The sequence below is a fragment of the Dermacentor silvarum genome, chromosome 3, assembly GCF_013339745.2.
Source record: "Dermacentor silvarum isolate Dsil-2018 chromosome 3, BIME_Dsil_1.4, whole genome shotgun sequence".
In the NCBI taxonomy this organism is placed as follows: Eukaryota; Metazoa; Arthropoda; class Arachnida; order Ixodida; family Ixodidae; genus Dermacentor; species Dermacentor silvarum.
In genome coordinates, this window is record NC_051156.1 from 74,250,723 (window position 1) to 74,269,635 (window position 18,913).

The 18,913-nt window shown below is 45.9% G+C and overlaps 1 protein-coding gene across 1 annotated transcript; it reads left to right on the forward strand.

The window, feature by feature from the left end:
* The first annotated feature begins 549 nt into the window (after positions 1–549).
* Positions 550–14,838, forward strand: LOC119444481 (uncharacterized oxidoreductase SERP2049). The gene is made up of 5 exons (XM_037708876.2): positions 550–656; positions 2,609–2,748; positions 11,175–11,267; positions 14,312–14,450; positions 14,825–14,838. The coding sequence occupies exons 1-5, from the start codon at positions 620–622 to the stop codon at positions 14,836–14,838; spliced, it is 423 nt and encodes a 140-aa protein (XP_037564804.1). The 5' UTR covers positions 550–619.
* The last annotated feature ends 4,075 nt before the right edge of the window (positions 14,839–18,913 follow it).

Consider the following 18,913-nt stretch of genomic DNA (forward strand, 5'->3'; position numbering starts at 1 on the left):
ACCCTAGTGCGAAAAATTATCATTCTCAAGCGTCATCATGTTTCATTGAGCAGCTAAATAAATTTGTTTGTAATAGTCTTGAAATGGAAAACAACTTTGCAGAGTTTCTAACAGGAAACGCGAAGCAGCTGCTTAAATGTCCCGAAGCCGCTTGTATCAGAAACATAAAATGATACCCTACTGTGGCATAACTTTCCTCTATCGTTTCAATATGATACATATCCTGTCGCAGTCTTGGTGGCAGTGTGCGTGCGTGTGTCCGTACTATCATTGGGAACATTGTGGAACGCGCTAGAAGCTGACCTGACCTGCGAAGTAAACAAAGCCAAAACGCTAAACATAGAAAAGAACCAGATCGAAAGCTGAAGCCGGTTTTGACCACAGCATACGCAGGCAGAACGGGCTAATCATAAACGTTTTTTTTTCGTCTTTTTTATTACTAACGGGAAGCTTTCTGATTTCAATCCCAGGGGGCGAGCTCGCAAGCAAACCCTTTATATAAAAGGAAACCTGCGAATAGCTGGCACACCTGCTTTGCAACTGAAGCGTCCGCCTGCAGAGAAACTGCTCTACTTTTGAAACAACTGCCGCTGTTCTCGACCTACTAAACGCTGCCGCCATGCCGAGTATGCGTGGAAAAGTTGCACTCATCACTGGTATGTTATTTCTCAATTTAGAAAATGCCCTTTCTTGTTTTACAATCAACTCCTGCTGTTTTAACAATATCGTGGCTGTTTCTGAGAGCCTTCGTGTACATCACTCGATGAGAAGTTTCTATTACTCAGCATTCGGTGGCTTTGAAAGAACTGTGCTAAGCGAGAATCAGAAAGATTGTAAAATCAATTTTAGGGCTGCGCTGAAGACTGCCGAACTTGGATAATTGTGCAGAGTACAGTTGGACCGGCACTAACTGCACTGTTGATGAAATCGCGAAAACGACTTATTTACCATTTTTGCATTTTGCCGCTTGAGCGATGGTTTGAGGCGAGGCTACGCGCAAGCGCAGACTGGCTGAAATGAATGTGATGCTAGGGGCACGTCCTTTTAGCTGTGATCCAGAAGGGAAAGCTTGCTAAATTTGGCATCGCGTTTAGTGGTCGGCGAATCGAACTTTTTGAGTGTGCATAACTATACGCACGCGCAATTGACGCACGGCTGACTATGCCAGCCAGCATAACTGAGCTCCGGGAGAAGACAATAAAAGCGAGTACGGCACGGACTTCATTGTTCATTTCGAATACACGCCACTCCTCATTTATTAATAACGGAGAGCGGCTACCGAGCCAAGATATTGTTCACTAAACGATACCTCATTATCAGCGCGTCATGTGCTGTGAAGGCGTCAAGAAAGTGGACTTACTTAATTTCCGCTTTTTTTCGGGGTCTTTGAAATAACATGCATAAACATGAAGAAAGTGGGTGCATGATATGCGAAAGCAATAAAGTATTTTTCACTGTCCGATTGGTCATCTCCTATTTGGAAAAATTAGCGAAGCTTATGCATCTAAATGGTAAAAGAATGTCGAAATTTAACACCCTCAATGGTGAACCCGCGAGCACATTATTAAAGATTTCGTCGATTTCGTTGAATAATTGTAGCTTTTTTCACGTAAACGTTTTGAAGGTCTAGTTAAAACGCCCACAACCTCAAAATCTGCAGCGCGATTTTGGGCCTGCGTAAAGCTACTCTATTTTCCTCCAAAAACATCGCTTGATAAACATGTATTGGACGCAGACTGAAGTGATGCACTTGACATAAAATAAAATGGCCACACCGAGGTGACATCCACTATCAAGGTCACCATCCCCCGCCATAACCCAGCACTCTCCCTATTGTCTGAATAGTAGAAACGCCGCGCAGCCTCCGTGAAGAGGCGTAAGTTTTCCACCGCTATATTGTGCTGCCGTATCACTTGAGCAGGCAATTTTGATAAACGTTGTTTATAGGTGATTAATTATTGTTTACGTGTAGCGGCACCAATTTGCAAGGAGCACGTTTGGGGATGCTAACGACTACACAGTGCGCGAGTCCCTCATCACGTGGTAATTATTTCTCCCAAGTGCGCTTTATTTCGAGCTCGGTAAAATAAACTCTCAACTCGAATATTCAAGGTCGGCGTATTCTCAATACGATTTCCATGTGTTGCACAGAACGTTGCGTTCAAGAGGATATTTTTTTAAAGTGTGGTAAATGTTTGTTATGAATGACACTTATAGCAAGGCACAAGGGAATAAATGGAAACAGGACACAGCCATCGGCACCTACTCGCCTAGTTTGACACTATAATTAAATTGTATTCGTAGGTTTGCTAATAAGCTCACCACAACATATTCCACTAGCCACCGAAACGTAGAGCGTATTACATTACATCGGATGTGTTCGCGAAGCGATTAGGTACATTATAACGGCTCAACGCATATTCATATGTTTCGGACCAAGAGGTCTTCTTTCAGCAGTATACTCTAGTACCTATTTCTGTATACTGTTCTACCATTGAAATATGTTCAAAAGAACAACAAGACAATACTACTATTCCTACCTCTACTTTCGCCACAATTTAACTTTAGAGCCACCTCTGACTGATCTTTTCGTTCTCTCGCATCGCAGGTGCATCTTCTGGAATCGGCGAGGCCACGGCTTTGCACTTCGCCAGACTAGGCTGCTCGCTTTCGATCACCGCGAGGAACGCGGCTGCTTTGGACAGGGTGGCTGAACAGTGCAAGGCAAACGGCGCTCCTGGAGTGGAAGTAAGTTGTTGGAGGTATTCATTATAAAGGTATGCTGGTTCACTTTATATTGCTAACTAAGTCTGTGGTAGTTGTCGCAACCTCAAGCCATTGTGGTCATGCTAAAGTTCAAATCATGATGATTGCCTTTAAGTACCACCTGCCGCAGGCCAAGATTGAGCCACGGTAGTAATCACAAGACACGGTAGTAATCCTATTTCGGCTTTCAAGTTCAGTACGCGTAAAGTACTGTACAGAATGAGCGACTGCGTTCGCTGAGAATTACGACTCGCGCTAACATTTGTAGAGAGAGAGAGAGAAAGCACTTTATTTGCACCCGTCAGAGAGTATCGGTAATCGGGGTGAGACGCAGCTCCCCTTTTCACCGTCTATCTCCCCCCCTAGACGTCGGCCGGAATCAGTTGGCTTCCGGCGGCGGTCTGGGCTTGACAAATGGCCTGTCTTTGGGCTTGTTCTTCCTGGCTATGGAGGGAGGATTCCCATGACTCTTTGTTTCCATGCAGACCGTTTAGTGCTGGGCAAGCCCAGAGCATGTGATTTAGGATCGCTATGCCTTCACAGTTTTTGCATTTCGAAGAGTGCACCTCAGGATGCCATTTGTGTAGGATATACGTGTTTGGGAAGGTACCTGTCTGCAGTTTTCGCCCGATTACTTCTTCCTTCTTTGTGAGAGATCTATGGGGGGGGGGGGGGGGTAGGAAGGGTTGTCCTGCCCATTCTATAGTGTTGAATTTCTGTGTATGTGGTTAAGTCTCGCTTTTTAGACAGGGAGTAGTCTGCCTGCGCTGAGGCCCGGTGTGTGAGTCCTCGGGCGACCTCGTTGGCGATCTCGTTGCCTGTGAGTCCACTATGAGCGGGCGCCCATATTATTCTAATTAGGTCATTGGGTACGTTCTCTTTGCTTGCTTGCAGAATTTTGGAGGCCTCTTTGGACACCTTACCAGTGTCATAGGCTTTGATTGCAGTTTTAGAATCGGTGATGATTATTCTGGTTGAGAGGTTTGTGATTGCCAGGGCAATCGCCGCCATCTCTGCCTCCTCTGGTGAAGATTGTCTCACGCTACAGCTCGAGATTAGCTCGCCTTTGTCGCTCACTACTACTGCAGCGTAGTGCCCTTCTGGGTACTCTGCCGCATCGGTGTACACTACTCCTCGTTTTTGGAGGAGGGAGCTTTGGAGTCTTTGGACTCTGCTTCTCCTGCGTTCTTCGTTGTGTATTGGGTGCATGTTTCTTGGGATGGAGGGTATTCTTAACCTGTTGGCAATTTCTTTGCGGATGGCGGTTATCCCCTCTAGCGATTCTGGATTCCGGTAGCCCAGTTTCCTAAGGATGGCTCTGCCCGTTTTGCTGCCAGTTAGTCTGACATATTGTGCCGTGAGTTTCGCCTCGCACATTTCCTCTAGGGTGTTTGACACTCCTAGGTTGAGGATCGTCTCTGTTGATGTGCACGCTGATTAACCTAGGGCGGTTTTGACACCTTTCCTGATGAGGATGTCTACCTTGTCTCTCTCTGCATTAGTTGTCTTTATGTACGGGATAGCGTAGGTGATTCGGCTAATGATGAAAGAGTGGACAAGCCTAAGTAGGCTCGCCTCCTTCATCCCTGCGTATTTGTTTGCTATCCTCTTGAAGAGCCTGCAAGTTTTGTCGGTCGTGTCACCTAGTCTGTTTACTGTTTCGGTGTTTCTCCCATTTTCTTGTATCCACATACCCAGTATCCTGATCTTGTCCACCCTTGGGACGGGGGTGTTGTTGACCAGGAGCTGGATATTGACCTGCTGCTTGCTCATGATTAGCATATCCGACTTTTCCTGCGAGCATTTTAGCCCTATGGGTCTCAGATAGCCTTCCGTTTCCCAGATTGCCCTATGTAGGGTGTCTTCTATTTGGCCATCGCTCCCCCTTCTGTCGACCCAAAGAGTGAGGTCGTCAGCGTAGAGAGTGTGGAAAAGGCCCTCTAGCTTTCTGAGTCTTTCTGGCAGCCGGATCATTGCAATGTTAAAAAGGGTAGGGGATAGCCCTCATCCCCAAACCAGGGAAAGAACTTAAACTAGAGAACCTTAGGGCAATATCGTTAACCTCCTGTGTAGGCAAGCTCATGGAGTACGTAATACAGAACAGGCTCAACGGATATTTGGAAAGTAAGGAACTCTACCCAGAAAGCATGGTTGGATTCAGACAACTATCCACAAACGACGTCATGCTACAACTCAAAGAACATGTATTGGAAAGGAAGACTAGCGACTCGAGAGTCATAGTGAGACTGGACGTCAGCAAAGCGTTTGACAACGTCAAACATCAAGCGATCCTGTCACACCTCAACCACCTAAATGTAGGAAGCAAGCTATACAACTATATTAAAGCTTCCTCACGGACCGTACAGTGAACATAGAAATCGGGGACACAATCAGAGAAAACATTAAGCTGGGCAAGAAGGCAACATTTGTAGAAGTTTCGGCAATGTGCGTTCTCTAATGACCTCAGACAATTGTTAGCGCAATGAAAACAGTAACCCAGAAGCTCCATAACCAGGCCCTAACTAACTACACATCAATTGCATTGGCACACATATTGGCAGGCAATCCTGTAGCAGTCGTTGCGTTGCGCGCAATAAAATTATCAAGCAGCGATAGTGTTGTTTACTCTATCAATGCGTTTGTAGGAGGGTCCTCAGTATCTGCAGCACCTATAAGCAAGGCTTCAAGTTTCTCCCTTCAATGGAGAGGAGGTCCCTTGAGGCGGTGCCCCACAAGAGGCACTACTGGTAATAAAATCACTTGCAGCGCTTATCGAATGGGTGCCGCAGTGCTCCAGTTGACCTGCAAGGGGGAAGGGCGGTGTCTCCACCTCCTCCCCCCTGACTTTAAGCACTGCCTTTACGAAAGAAAATAAAGAGAACAGGACATTAGGTACGATGGTCTTGATCTCACAACCAGCATTCTTTTTGTCTTGATACCTGTTTGTATTTTATGCAATCACTGTAATTATTTCATACTAAGCTTCCAACTTGGAAATATTTGTTCCTTAACTTCAATTATCTTTCTTAAAACTCCTTTAGCGCCTCTCAAGCAACATATGCATCTGAGCAGGTGTAGGATTACGTTAACTGAACTAGAAACAAGGCTTTAAGGAAAAATCACTATTAATAGAGTGTTTTAGCTGAGCGCTTGCGGTCCGCTCCGCTCAGACCAGCATATGCTAGCAAATGCCAAACAACCGCTTAGCGGGAACGCTATTGCGCTTGGGCACAACGCTCATACCGGCAGCGGAACGAAGACTGCATCCCTGGCTCCGCTACAAAGCCGACTGAGCGGAGCGGGACAGTGTGTCTACTTGGCCTCTTCAGGCCGGAATACATGGAGCGAATAACCGGCGTCCGAGCGAAGAACTTCGTCGGGCGGCGAACGTCCGACGGCCGGCGTTCTGAAATTTGGCGTCCGCAGCCGATCTGCCTGTCCAAACATTTTCGTCGGGCGAACGCCGCCGCCGGAAGCGTCTAGCGCGCAGCGGTGGACGACAGCCAATCAGGAGGCACTAGTTCCGGTCGCAATGCATGCTGGTGTTTCGCGCGCGCGCGCCTTTTCGCGTCGTCTGCAATCGCGTTGGTGTTGCCGTGTCTCCATGTCTCTGCACCGATTGAGTAGTTCCTAGTATGGTCTCTCAGGAATCGCGTTGTATTTGTACATCCCATATCCGGTGATCTGCGAGGAAACAACAACCTTCAACAGAAATCTTCTGATCTCAGAGGCCACATGCTGTCGTCATGCCTATCTCCCGACTTCCCCGATAGATGGCGCTGGCATCGGATATTTCTTTGTGTATGCTGAGAAATATGTATGAGACATGTGTCTCATGACACATGAGACATGTGTATGCTGCAGTAAAGATCCAGAGACCACTCAGCACATCCTAATGGAATGCGACGGGATCCACCCAGCGAGAACCGTAGGTAACGTGCAACTCCCAGAAACGCTAGGGTTTAAAGTGGAAGGAAACATAAACAGATCAGCCGTAGAGATCAGCAAGAGACGATTAGAGTACTGGTGGAAAAAAAGCAGGGAAAAGATGGATACGACCTGATCTCTTAAAATCATAGGCAGCGGTACAAGGTAAATTTTTGAAAAATAAAAATAATGAGAGGTATACAAAAATGATGGATAAAGAACATGTATAATATACCTGATTAAATCAAGCAGGCTAGGTGACTATTTGTCGCCGCCCCGTTTCAAAGGGGATGCCAATAAATCATCATCATCATCATCATCTTTCGCTAGGCTTAGACGCGTTCGAAACGAGAAGCGATCTCGAAAACTACTCAAGGTTATCTATAATACTCTGTCGTCGAAGCGGCCTCAGACTAAGCGAAAGCCGTTTACGCAGTAATTTGCTACCAACGAAGTGAATTCTACAAGGACAACGCCAAATTCAGTTTGAAGCGGGCGGCCGGGACCGCCGCCAACACGGCGGCCAACGCGCGGCGGCGTTCGCCGCATGTATCGCGACCACGGAGCAAGAAACCTTCCTCCGTGATCGCGACACAGCGAACATCCTGCGTCGTGTCGCCGCGTCGTTACTTGACGCGTGAAGTTCGTTGAGAAAGTTCGCTCCATGTATCCCGGGCTTTCGTCGTTTTGCAGCCGAGTTGATAGCGCGTCGCTCGCGTATCGGCAAGACGCGCTTATCAAATGCCAAATCTACGCAGTTCCCTGCAGTATCTCAGAGCGTGAAATCTAAGCGGAGTGGAGCATAAGCGGCGCTCTGGTAAAGCTGTCTATTATATACTCGTATATGCACCTCTTCTTCCTGTCCTCATCATCATCTTTCATCACTCTTTTTCCCCCTTTCCTTTTTCTCCTATGTAGATAGCAGGCCAGAGCATGCTTGCTCAGGCCGACCTCTCTGCCTTTCTAATAAATTCTCTCTCTCTGAAACCATTTAAACGGAGGTGCGATCGATTCCCAGAAGCAGATCTGAGGAGAACATGGACCACTTGGTGGTTCATCAGTTGTTGAGGATTTGCATATGGCTATCATACTTACCCATTTACAGAATATTTTCTGTCAAACGCAAACATGCCGCTGTGGCAACCTTCTAACCCACCGTGCACGAGCCGCGCACGACCACAGTGTCAATGCGGCTAGAACGTCCGCATAAGCATAGGTCCTTTGTTGCTCTGCAACGTTAATGCTAACCCTTGAAGAAATAATCTATTTAAAGAAACGCATCCGCATTGTTGAGGAACTTCAACAAACACATTGAAAACACCTCTGAATGAGGGCTAGTGCAGCCATAGGTTTTATGGCGCTGTCTTATACGTAGGGAAAGCTTGTCCTTGAAAGCCTTGCATGACTGCAATGTGATGAAAGAAATGCTAAAAATGTGGCGTCGCGGATGGAACCGAATGCACAGAATCGTGTTAGAATGTTGCATCTGTTCGTACATGTGTGGCAGTCTTGCAGTCCTTCGAGCTGTTATTCGAAGGATATTGCAGATGCCTTTTTAATGTGTAAGCATTCTTTGGCGAGTAACCCTGCCCCATCGCCTTGTTTTGCACGAAAATGCGTAATTTGCGAAGACATTTAATCATTATATTAGCGCAAATTTAGTAATTGGTAGATTTATAAGCAGTATTGAACAACTGAAGAAATAAAAGCCAATACCCTTATAGATACATAGAGCTCCATAGAAAATGCATTGGGAATCTTATAGCAGGGCTGGACCAACTGAAATTTGGTGGTGGCTCAACTTGAAATTTGGAGACGTGCCAACTAATATGTCAGGGTGGGCAAACGTGAAAAGTTGCGGTGGGCCAACTGATATTGGGAGATGAGGAATTTGGAAATGGGCCAACTTGAAATGTGGGACTGGGCAAGGTAAATTTGGGGTGGGCCAACTTGACCTTTGTACATGGGACAACTTGAATTAACAGAGCAAGCTAGGCGAGTTGGCAACTGAATAACTTGAAATTTGATGTGGGCCAATAAAATTTGGGGTTGGGCCAACTTGAAATGTCGGTGTGGGTCAACTTGCAGTTTGGGATGGGCCAACTTGAAATTTGGACGCGGCCAACTTAAATTTCGGTGTGGGCCCGCTTGAAATTTCGGGGGGACCAATTGAAGTTTGGGGTCCGACTAGCAAAAATTTGGGGGTAGGCCAACTTGAAATTTTGCGGTTAGCCAACTGAAGTTTGCGGGTGCTCCAGCTTAAGTTAGGGGTGTGCCAAGTCAAAATATGGGGTATGGTTACGCATACTTAGACAACTCCAGTGGAGTTACTGCATTCTATTTTGTGTTCTGTTCGTTCTTTTTTTTTCTTTATTGGCAACTAACCAGGGTAGGTTACGATGCGTAACAATTACATGTACAGCCTCCCGCATTTTTAGCTATATCGACCGACCGTCCCTCACGCATCGATTTAGGTAGCGATACTCAGAATTACTCTCAAGTACTACCAAGTACACTAAGCACTCTCCTGTGCAAGAGTTGTCTAATGCGATGTTCCTTTCAGGACGACGTACGACCACATTGTAGCGTTCGTGCGCTTTATAGCTAAAAATGTGGGAGGCTGCACGTCATAGTCAACTACGATTCTCCCTATTTTTGTACGCCAAAGATGTGTCAGGATGTTGTGACTACTTGCCACGACAACAGAACCCCAAAAGTACTATGCGACCATCTATATCCCCGCACCGCAGGCGTTAACTTTTGTGCCTGCGTATCCTGAGGAAACAATGTGCTCGTGAATTTTCCGTGTGCGTGGAACCATCATGCATGGTGTCCACGGTATAGAACTGCCTTCTGTATATAGTTCACGCATCACGTAGTATATTACTCTGGGTGTCCTTCAATGACATTGCTGCTAGTCCGACCGTTGCCCCATGGTTTGGCCGCGCACAGAGCCGGCAAAGATAGAACAGCGTGCGGTTCCTGGCGGATGTTTCACAGCTGCTGAGAATGGAGCGCTGCGGAAATTGAGTGCATAGCACTTGCAAAACAACCGGGATTGAATGTACCTTTGATGCTATATGTATTACCCGCCGTGGTTGCTTAGCGGCTGTGGTGTCGGACTGGTAAGCGCGACGTCGCTAGATAAAATCCCGGCCACCGCGGCCCCATTTCGATGGGGGCGAAATGCGAAAACACCCGTATACTTAGATTTACGTTCACGTTAAACAACTGCAGGTGGTCCAATTGATTACAGGGTCCCCCTCTACGGCGTGCCTCATAATCAGATTGTGCTTTTGGTTACAGTTTTCCGAAGCATTCTACTCAAGAAAATGGCCCGCGGATCTGAAATACTTGTTTCGAATAAATACAAGGCGCGAAATCGGCTTTTTCTTGACCGTACGAGTAGTTTCTGAGTTTGTAGTTTATCGGTATTTCTTCTGCATACAAATAGATCAAGAGGCCCCATCACGCTCCAGCCTTCGTACCTCCGCTGCCTACCCGTGGAACCACTGATTTCGAATAGAAACACTATCCTGAGCCGCGTTATTTTGTGGGTAAAGGTGCTTGCTTAGATTCTGGCTTTCGGCACGACAGAACGATGTGGGAAATGTCCTTCTGCTTAACTTGCTGGCGACTACAGCTAATCCGTCGAATTACGGACAGCATTACTGCCCCAGCCTTCATAGCCGACCCCACGTGTATTCGCTCTCTTCATCATCTTCAACACAGAAATAGAAGAATGCACTAGTCATCTGGGATGTATGCGATTTGTGCGTAAGAGAGGTACAACCAGACGCATATTGAGAGATGTGTTGTGCTGATGCTGTGAGTGTTGTCACTGGCGCGGGTTAAGACGTTGCCTACCTGTTCTCGCATAGGATTTATTTGGCACGGTAAACACTGGGACGAGCAAGCATTGTGTGTGTGTGTGTGTGTGTGTGTGTGTGTGTGTTGCCAGAGTCCCTCTTCAATAGGCGAGGCTATGCAGTATTACATACATTATGCCGTAGCTCGGGCTTACGCTACAACTAGACAGCGTCAACTTGTAATTCACTGTTCCTTTTTAGTGCCGCTTCTTAAATAACATGTTTTGCAATAAGCCATCTGTACATGTTGTACATATTGCTTATAACGGTATTTCACATTTAAAGCTCTCTGTTTGCACTTTTTCGACCATCACGGGGAGAACTTCCCCTGTTGTTGAGGAACTGACATCTTCATTCTCAAATTAACAACTAAAGACTGCTGGTTCTGTCGTAGTAAAGATAAATTTATGTATCATGCTACGCCTAGCGTGCACCAGAGCCTGATAAACGAACAATATCAGAGCACGGTGACGCACCAGCTAATTATTGCAACGGTTTTTCGCGTACTTTCGGTCAATTTCATGTTGCAAAATGTCACTTTTTATTATCGGCAAGCCAGAATAATTAACCAAATATTGCAATGAAGTGATTGGAATCATCCGTCTTCTTTAGGTACTCGTTACCACGGCAGACATTCGGAATACAGAAGCCGTTTCTGCCATTATTAAAGAAACAGCAGAGCACTTCGGAAGAATTGATATTGTGGTAAGTTTTGTTTCGTGCGCCAAAATGAATACAGGTAAACCTTTCCTTTATATTTCAGGAACATTACTGTAGTAGTCGCCATTGAAGCATCGAAGTTTTTAGTTTGCAATAAGGAAGTATGCAATCCCGTCAAAATATGTGTCATTAGAACAAGAAAAAATAAAGCTGAGTGAAAGAAAGAAACAGTATTTAGCATGTGATGTTGGATTGTGCAAGTAATTAGATCATTGATCGCTGCTTGCTTATTGCGTGTTTTGCGTGTAGCCACGGTACTAATAGGCAGTTCGCATAATAATTTCACACTTTCCATTGCACAGTACAAGCGTACGCTCTAACGTCTCGTAATAATTACGAGAAAGAACTAGCGTAGTTTCCACTGGACGCTCAATGCTGAAGAAACAACGTAGCTGATGGGCACCCAGCTAGTCGTGGCTTTTAGGCTAGGATAAGCACTACCAAGTGATCCCTAGCATTTTCCGGAATATATTGATAATTGATTGATTATCGATCAGTTATTGATTGGCTATTGTAAGATATTGGCTACGTATTTGGGCTAGGGTAAGCACTACGAAGTCGTCCCCAGCATTTTCCGGAATTTATGGACTATTGATCGATTTTCTACTATCTGTCCATTGGCTATCGATTGGCTATTGATGACTAACCTTAAGTAGTCCCAACCATGCTTAGCTAGACTTAACGAGGCTCAGCTTTGCTACTTCACAAGGATATGTGCCATTGCGCTTGGACGCTATCTGCACAACCGCCAGGATCGACCCACATTTTATGGAGACGATTAACGGAATAACGGCCGGCTTAAACAGCTCCGCTGTTAGTAAGAACAGCTATTAAGGGCACTGAATAAGCAATGAAAAAGGTGCGGACTGAGTATACTGTAGTCACGGAAGAGTTCAGTGTCAACGTGGGGAAAAGAACAGGATGGACAACAGGCAATTGGCAACTGCAGAATCAACTCCTTGCTTACAGAGAGATGGGTGGGTAGAATTTGCGAAAATAAATGAGCTCCGAGTAACTAATACCTTCTTAATAAAGGGCAATAGCAGGAAGGAAACGTGCGATTGCGCTAACGGGAAAACGAGAAATTAACTAGATTTCCTCTTCTGCGCCGGCATCAGCACAGTGCGGGATGTAAATATGTTAAGTTGCGCAAAATGCAGAGATCATAGGTTTGTGAAGTGAATAATTCCTCTTAATTTGGTGAGAAAGAGGAAAACTGGTAAACAAGAAGCAGGTCATCCAAATAGTGGAGTAAAAGTAGATGAATTCAGTGTAGTGCTTGAGAACAAATATACGGTTTTCGAATAAAATATAAAGATAGCGTAGAGATAATGACGACATATTTTGAAAGCTCCAACTGGAGTGCGAGGTAAGGCACCAATGCAACTACAAGGAAAGTTTTCCCAAGTAACACACGACCTAATCAGGAAGCGACAACGCATGGAAGCCTCCAACACGTGAAATCCTATGTCAAAGTTGATAAACAGGAAGACAATGTGAGATAGCCGAAATTATCACGTCGAAAACATTGAGGAAGCACTAAAATACGGGGAAGTAAATTTCGCCGTGGAAGATAAGCCGGTAAGTTCATCAGCAATTTCGGTCAAATAGCAGAGTGTTGTACCCAAAGCAACCACAGAAACTTGGCTGAAAGTCGTGACAAACAGGATACAGAAGCTCTATGTGTAACTATTGGTGACATTAGAAGAGTTTTACACGACATACACCGAAGAAAACTGGCAGCAAAATATTCAATGAACTATTTATTGCAAGTTGTAAGAAGTATACTTGAAAATCTTGCAACCGTTTATAGACAATGCCTCAAGACATCAATTCCGCCTGATAGAATAGGGGCAACGCTTGACCTAAGTAAACCCCGAAAACAAGCTTATTTAAGGAAAGGGCACAGTACAATTGGCCTCATTATTGTCATAAATCAGGTAATTGAAAAATTTTCGGTGTGAAACGTGCCTCTATATATGAATTCACAGGTTACGATTAGTCATTTGAGTCAGTAGAGGTAGCAGGAGTCATAAAGGTACTGCGTAGTCAAGAGTACAGAAAGCATACGCGAATATAGGAGCAAGTATCCGCAAACACTCCACAGCTACCTTAAGTCTCAGAAATGAAAGCGGCAAAATACCATCAGAAAAGGGGTCAAGCAAGGCTATTCCCTGCATGCTTATAAGTATTCCAGCTATTATACTGGGAAGGATTAGGAGTGAGAACGAATGGTGATTATCGCACAAACCTGCGGTTTGCCGTGACATCGTCCTTTTCAACATTTCTGGAGATGACGTGCAACAAACGATTGAGGACCTGACCCCACACAGTGTATGAGTAGTGTTGAAGAATAATATGCAGTCGACAAATGTAACCTTCAATAGCCTCGCAAGAGAACGAGAATTTACAATCGGCAGCAAGACACTAGAATCTGGGCAGGAGTACGTTATTTAAACTGAATACTCACAGCTGACCCCGGTAAGAGGGAAATTCAGAGATGAATAAAAATGGTTTGGAGACCGTATGGCAGGAATTACCAAGTCATGACCCACAGTTTACTACAATCCTTAAAAAGCAAACTGTACAGCTACTGCTGTCTACCCGTACTAACATGTGGGATACTCAGTAACATGCGGAGCTAGGGAAGCAAATGTGCTAGTCGAAGTGGCGACAAGGCTTTTCTTCTGCAGAAATAAAATGGACCAGTCAGTGCCACGAATGTGTGTTTATGTATCCTTTTACGAAAGCAGCTATTTAAAAAAAAACATCATTGCTCTGCGAACTTTACTTTCAAAGGCGAAAGCTTGCCCTCTTTGGCTTCTACCAAGCAGCACGGCCAAGCAAGATGCCACAACATAGCGTTCTGGTGAGCTCCCTCAAACAGCAACTGATTGATTATATGTAGCTCTGTGTGCCAGACTACTGACTTGTTTAGGTAATCGGTAATCTCTATGTCAGATCATCACTGTCATAAAACAACCACAATGATTTCAAATCGTTATCTCTCCGCTTTTGTTTTCTCTTAGGTCAACTGTGCTGGCTCAGCGCCAATCGCTCGGGTAGGAAACATTCCGCTCGAGGAATTTGATGCCAGTATTAACACAAATCTGCGCTCCGTGTTCCACATAACGCAGGAAGTACTGCCCTACCTCAAAAAGACAAAAGGTCTGTGTATATGCTCTTAGTGTGGTGTTACTGAATTAGGTGTCCCCAGATGCGGGAATTGAGAATATTTTTTTTATTATTATAAGGATAAAATGAAACTGTTATCTTGTTCGGCTTTTGCGATATAGCGATGTTCTTGCTTTTGTGATACCATAAGCGCGACTCATAAAATGATATTAAACTCACATAAATTAAAGGGAATGGTGGTAGTCTAAAGAGCATAATTTTGTGCACGTTACAGGCGTTATGCGAGTGCGTTTATTTTTTTTTTATGTGAAGCGTATCACCGCTAACTGGTAGGTTACAGAATTCACGATGCCGTGTTCATGATGACTTGACAGTTGCTACTATGCTATGCCATTGTTCGTGTGCAGAATCAGTGTCTTGAGCAATTCGAAATCAACAGACAAATATACGATGACACACAGGTCTTCACGTAAACACATATCTGTCATCACGGTTACGCCGTCATACCGCAGTCACCGAAACAAACCTTTTAAAGAGCGCCATTTGAGGCGGCGGTGCTCTTTCAAAGCTAAGAAGTGCTTTTTAGTGCACCCATGTCATAGCGGCTTCCGTCACAACAAATACGTACCTATTTTTCCTTGCAGCGCAGCAAGAATTAAGCACAAGCGTGGGCGCACAAGAATTAAGAAACTAGACAAGCTGCGTCTTATGCATACCTTCTCAGCGCTCGTCCTGCGTGCTCATTAGGTTCCTATGTGCCCTTCACGCTGAAAGCAATTTGCCGCCCAGCTTCTTCCGCTGAACATGTTCACTTATTCAAACGAGTTTTACCTATTACGCCATGTGGTGGCGTTGAATTAACGGAAGTCTCCTGAGTATCTGTGTTTCTTAGACAGTTCCATACTGACTAGATCGAAGCGCGAAATAAATACAAGAACAACATGACCGACGGACAAGCCTCACCTCCAACAAAATTTTATTGCGCGAAATGTCTTTCCCGTGCGCGTCCTGTCGGCCAAGACGTCTGCTCGCTCTTTAATCGACACACAGTAAGAAACAGTATGCACTAAACGCTGTCGCGTTTTTTTCTCACAATAATTACTTATTTGTCTGAATGCATTATATCTGCTGATATCTTATGAATTGCTACGTCAATGCAACATTCAACGTCTCTTGAACTTGTTAACAGTGAGAAACACTCACCATTAGAAACATGACCACAGAAATTGCGATACGAACTAATAATGCTTCATTAGTGCAAGTAGTCACAATTGAATGTTTGTGACATAGCATTCCGATTTTAAAGCGAATAGCTTTCTTCGGCTCTGTCGCCTGCTTTTGTGGGGCCGGTGGTTGGTGGTGGTCAGGCTTTCCATGCCAATAACAAGGCGCCGCTAAAACGGGGCCGTTCTCTAGCGCAAGCAAGTTTCGGGTCGGCATAATCGCGCAATTCGAAATATTACTATTATAGCTCCTTGGGACGCACGCGCTTGCTACCTACACTAACGCTACAGATGTTCTATATGACGAAGCGGTTCTTGTACAAACCACTAGACCACTGTTCTATCGCGCTGCCGTATTTTCGTTCTTTTCCCCGTTTTCTACTGGGAAACGTCACTCCCATTGCAACGGCAATAGAAGTGGAGTCGGCAGAACGCCGACGCGACGTGCCTACTTCGGCAGGAACCGGCCCGAGGAAGAGAAGAAGTAGTTTAATGATTGCAAAATATATAGAGGTCGGCCGGAAAATGGGGCATCTGGCCCGCTACTGTACGTAAGGGAAGGGGAAGAGTGGAAGAAAGAGGGTCACAATGGGGGATGATAATGGGAGGAACGAGGTGCAAGGAAACATTGCGTCAATGTTATCACACGCGTGAGTCCAGGCCCGTATCGCTTAAGGAACGTGAGAAAGCACGCATTGCCTCTATCAAGGAAGAGAAACTGCCCTCCAAGTCAAGCCGCCACCGACGAGACTCAAGCGATGACGCGTCAAATGAAGAAGGCTTCGGGAGAGTGGTACAGCGGAAGGCCAAGAGAGGAAACAAAAGCGGGCAGTAAGGAAGGAAGTGAACTGTCATGCCACGGCGAAGGCGATCACCACACAATTTTCTTTGTGCCTGACAGACCTACGGTCAACCTCAAGCGCCTTAATCGACAAGTGATTTCCGTTTCTCTGGAGGCTTTTGTCCCAGGAGAGGTTAAGGATATCAGAAATAATAATCGAAAGGACGTCCTGGCTATTGATGTCCACAACCAAAGCGCAATCGATGCTTTCTTTGATGGCAGTAAAGCTCCTAAGCAACATTAATGTCCACTACCTCATTCCACAGAATAACGAAACCACTGCTGGTGCAGTTTACGATATTGACGCTTCGTTTAGCGACAGCGACCTGCCAATTTTAATCAAAATTGCGACAGATGGGTTTGTTTGCCTTGCTGCAATCTCGGCGCTTTGCTAATTTGAGCTGTCGAAGGCTCGTCTTCAAAGGTGACTGCCTGTCATCACACGTAAAGGTCGGACACTTTCAGCATGTCGTACGACCTTTCGTACCCAAACCATTTCACTGCAGAAGGTGTCAAATAATTGGACACGTGAGTTCTATTTGCCAAGCAAGCCCAAAACACCTTAACGCAGATACTTACCGTACAACAGAGCTCAAGGGTCCAAATCGTCAAGCTGCTGGTCTACATTCGTACCTTTATGCCCTGCTACCACCACGACTTGGGTTACATCTGGTGAGTGTTTAGGCTACATCCTGCTTGAAAGGCAGGAGAGAAAGCCCCTTTTTTGTTGTAGGTGCGATTCCCCGTTGCATCGCGACCGTATTCGACCCACTCATTGCAGACGGCAATATAGAGAAAATGTGTGAGCATCCTAACGTCCCGTTTCCTAGATTTGACCTTCATCCTGCATCGCAATTTTCATAAGTTATTCACAAGGAACAGTGCCACAAATTTTATGCGTTGTATTCTATATACAACAAATATTGGGAAAAAACTTACGCCTTGGTCGCCGCGCGCTGTGCGAGTTGTTTGCCGCCTAATTGTTCGTATGAGGCGCTAAAGGTGACTTGTGCTTCCTTCTTTTGGAGCATGAGGAAAGCCCACTCTGTGTGACGAAAGGCGCGTATTTGACACTGAATGGTTTCCACATCTCTTGACACCGAAAGGGGGCTCGTACCAGTACGGACTCCTAACGCAGCAGCAGTGCGGAGCAAGGGAACACGTGACTCTCAGTAAAGTAGGCAGAAGGGAAAGCTCCCTTCTTGCTGCCGCGCTGACGGCCCCGTTGATTGAACTCTTTCCCTACCGCTCCCATTGGGAATCTTTGCCCGCTATCGATAGGTCGAAAAGCAGCTTTTGATACCTTCCGCGCCACTCACGGACACACCCCGCCATCGAACCTGAAGGAGGTACACTATATTATTGTTTTCTAAGCAGTTCGCATTTCTCCCGCTTGGCGGTAATCCTTTGAACGCGCTCCGTTTTGCCATCGTCAAAGTAGAAAGTAAGGATGGCCGCCTCCGGCAGCGGCGCCTGCGCTTCGAGAGATCACATGGATCTCGTGATTCTGCTTCGTCTGCGGCTGATTTTATCGATGGATCGAGCAGCAGCGAGTCTGAGGATGCTGCCTTTTCGTCGGACTTTGACTCTGAGAGCGACAACAATGCAAACCAGCCCGGAACGCCAGTTCAATGAAAAATTTTTTATTTTTTTCGGAGATAGTGCCTATTAGCGACAATACATTTTGTATGTCTCATAATTTTTGTAACATCTTTCTTAGTAGATACAAGTGTGTGTTTACAAACTTTGTTCAACTTTATCCCGCACTCTTGAGTCTGGCAATCTATATCTCTTTAATGACATTCATCTCGTTAATGAAGCTTTAATGCGTCAAAAGGGCATTCATCGTCATTTTTGTGAATTACATAAATATTTACTGCAGTAGTTACTTCAGAAATAAAAGTCTGGCGTAACCTCCAAATACCCAGGGAAAGAGTTCAACGACCTTCTACTCTCTGAAGGGGTAAAATTGGGGGTGGGGAGGAAGCGATTAGCTCGTTTCCACAAAGGCGGCGGTTGCGTCAGCCAGCATCGCGCCTAACAAACAGGTAGAAGTGGCTTTGCTCGCGCCGGGCAGCGATGGTCGCCGCAACGGCCTAAAAAATTCCACATGCCGAACAATCACTGTCGAGTGGGGTGGAACGGCTGGGGGGGAGCGATTGCGACCCCCCCCCCTCCCCCTCTGGACCCCCCCACTGACAGCGTGTTCCTTGTATATGTCTCGCTTTGCCCCAAGGTCGACGAGAGCTTGAGATTGCTGATGAATTTTGCTCAAGACTTGCCGTCTTTCGCTCAAGACGGAACGGCTAAACGCCGTTGTCCGCGACACAGGCAGCAGAGGCCGGCAGGGCTGCGCGTATGCTCCGCAGTGGGAGAGCGGGCACACACACGCACAGTGTAGGGTGCCTCGATGCCCTCCTCGCCCAGCGCTC

Coding starts and splice junctions, on each gene's coding strand:
- LOC119444481 (XM_037708876.2), top strand. CDS start 620: ATGCCGAGTATGCGTGGAAAAGTTGCACTCATCACTG. Junction 657..2,608: donor AAAAGTTGCACTCATCACTG/GTATGTTATTTC, acceptor CTCGCATCGCAG/GTGCATCTTCTGGAATCGGC. Junction 2,749..11,174: donor ACGGCGCTCCTGGAGTGGAA/GTAAGTTGTTGG, acceptor CGTCTTCTTTAG/GTACTCGTTACCACGGCAGA.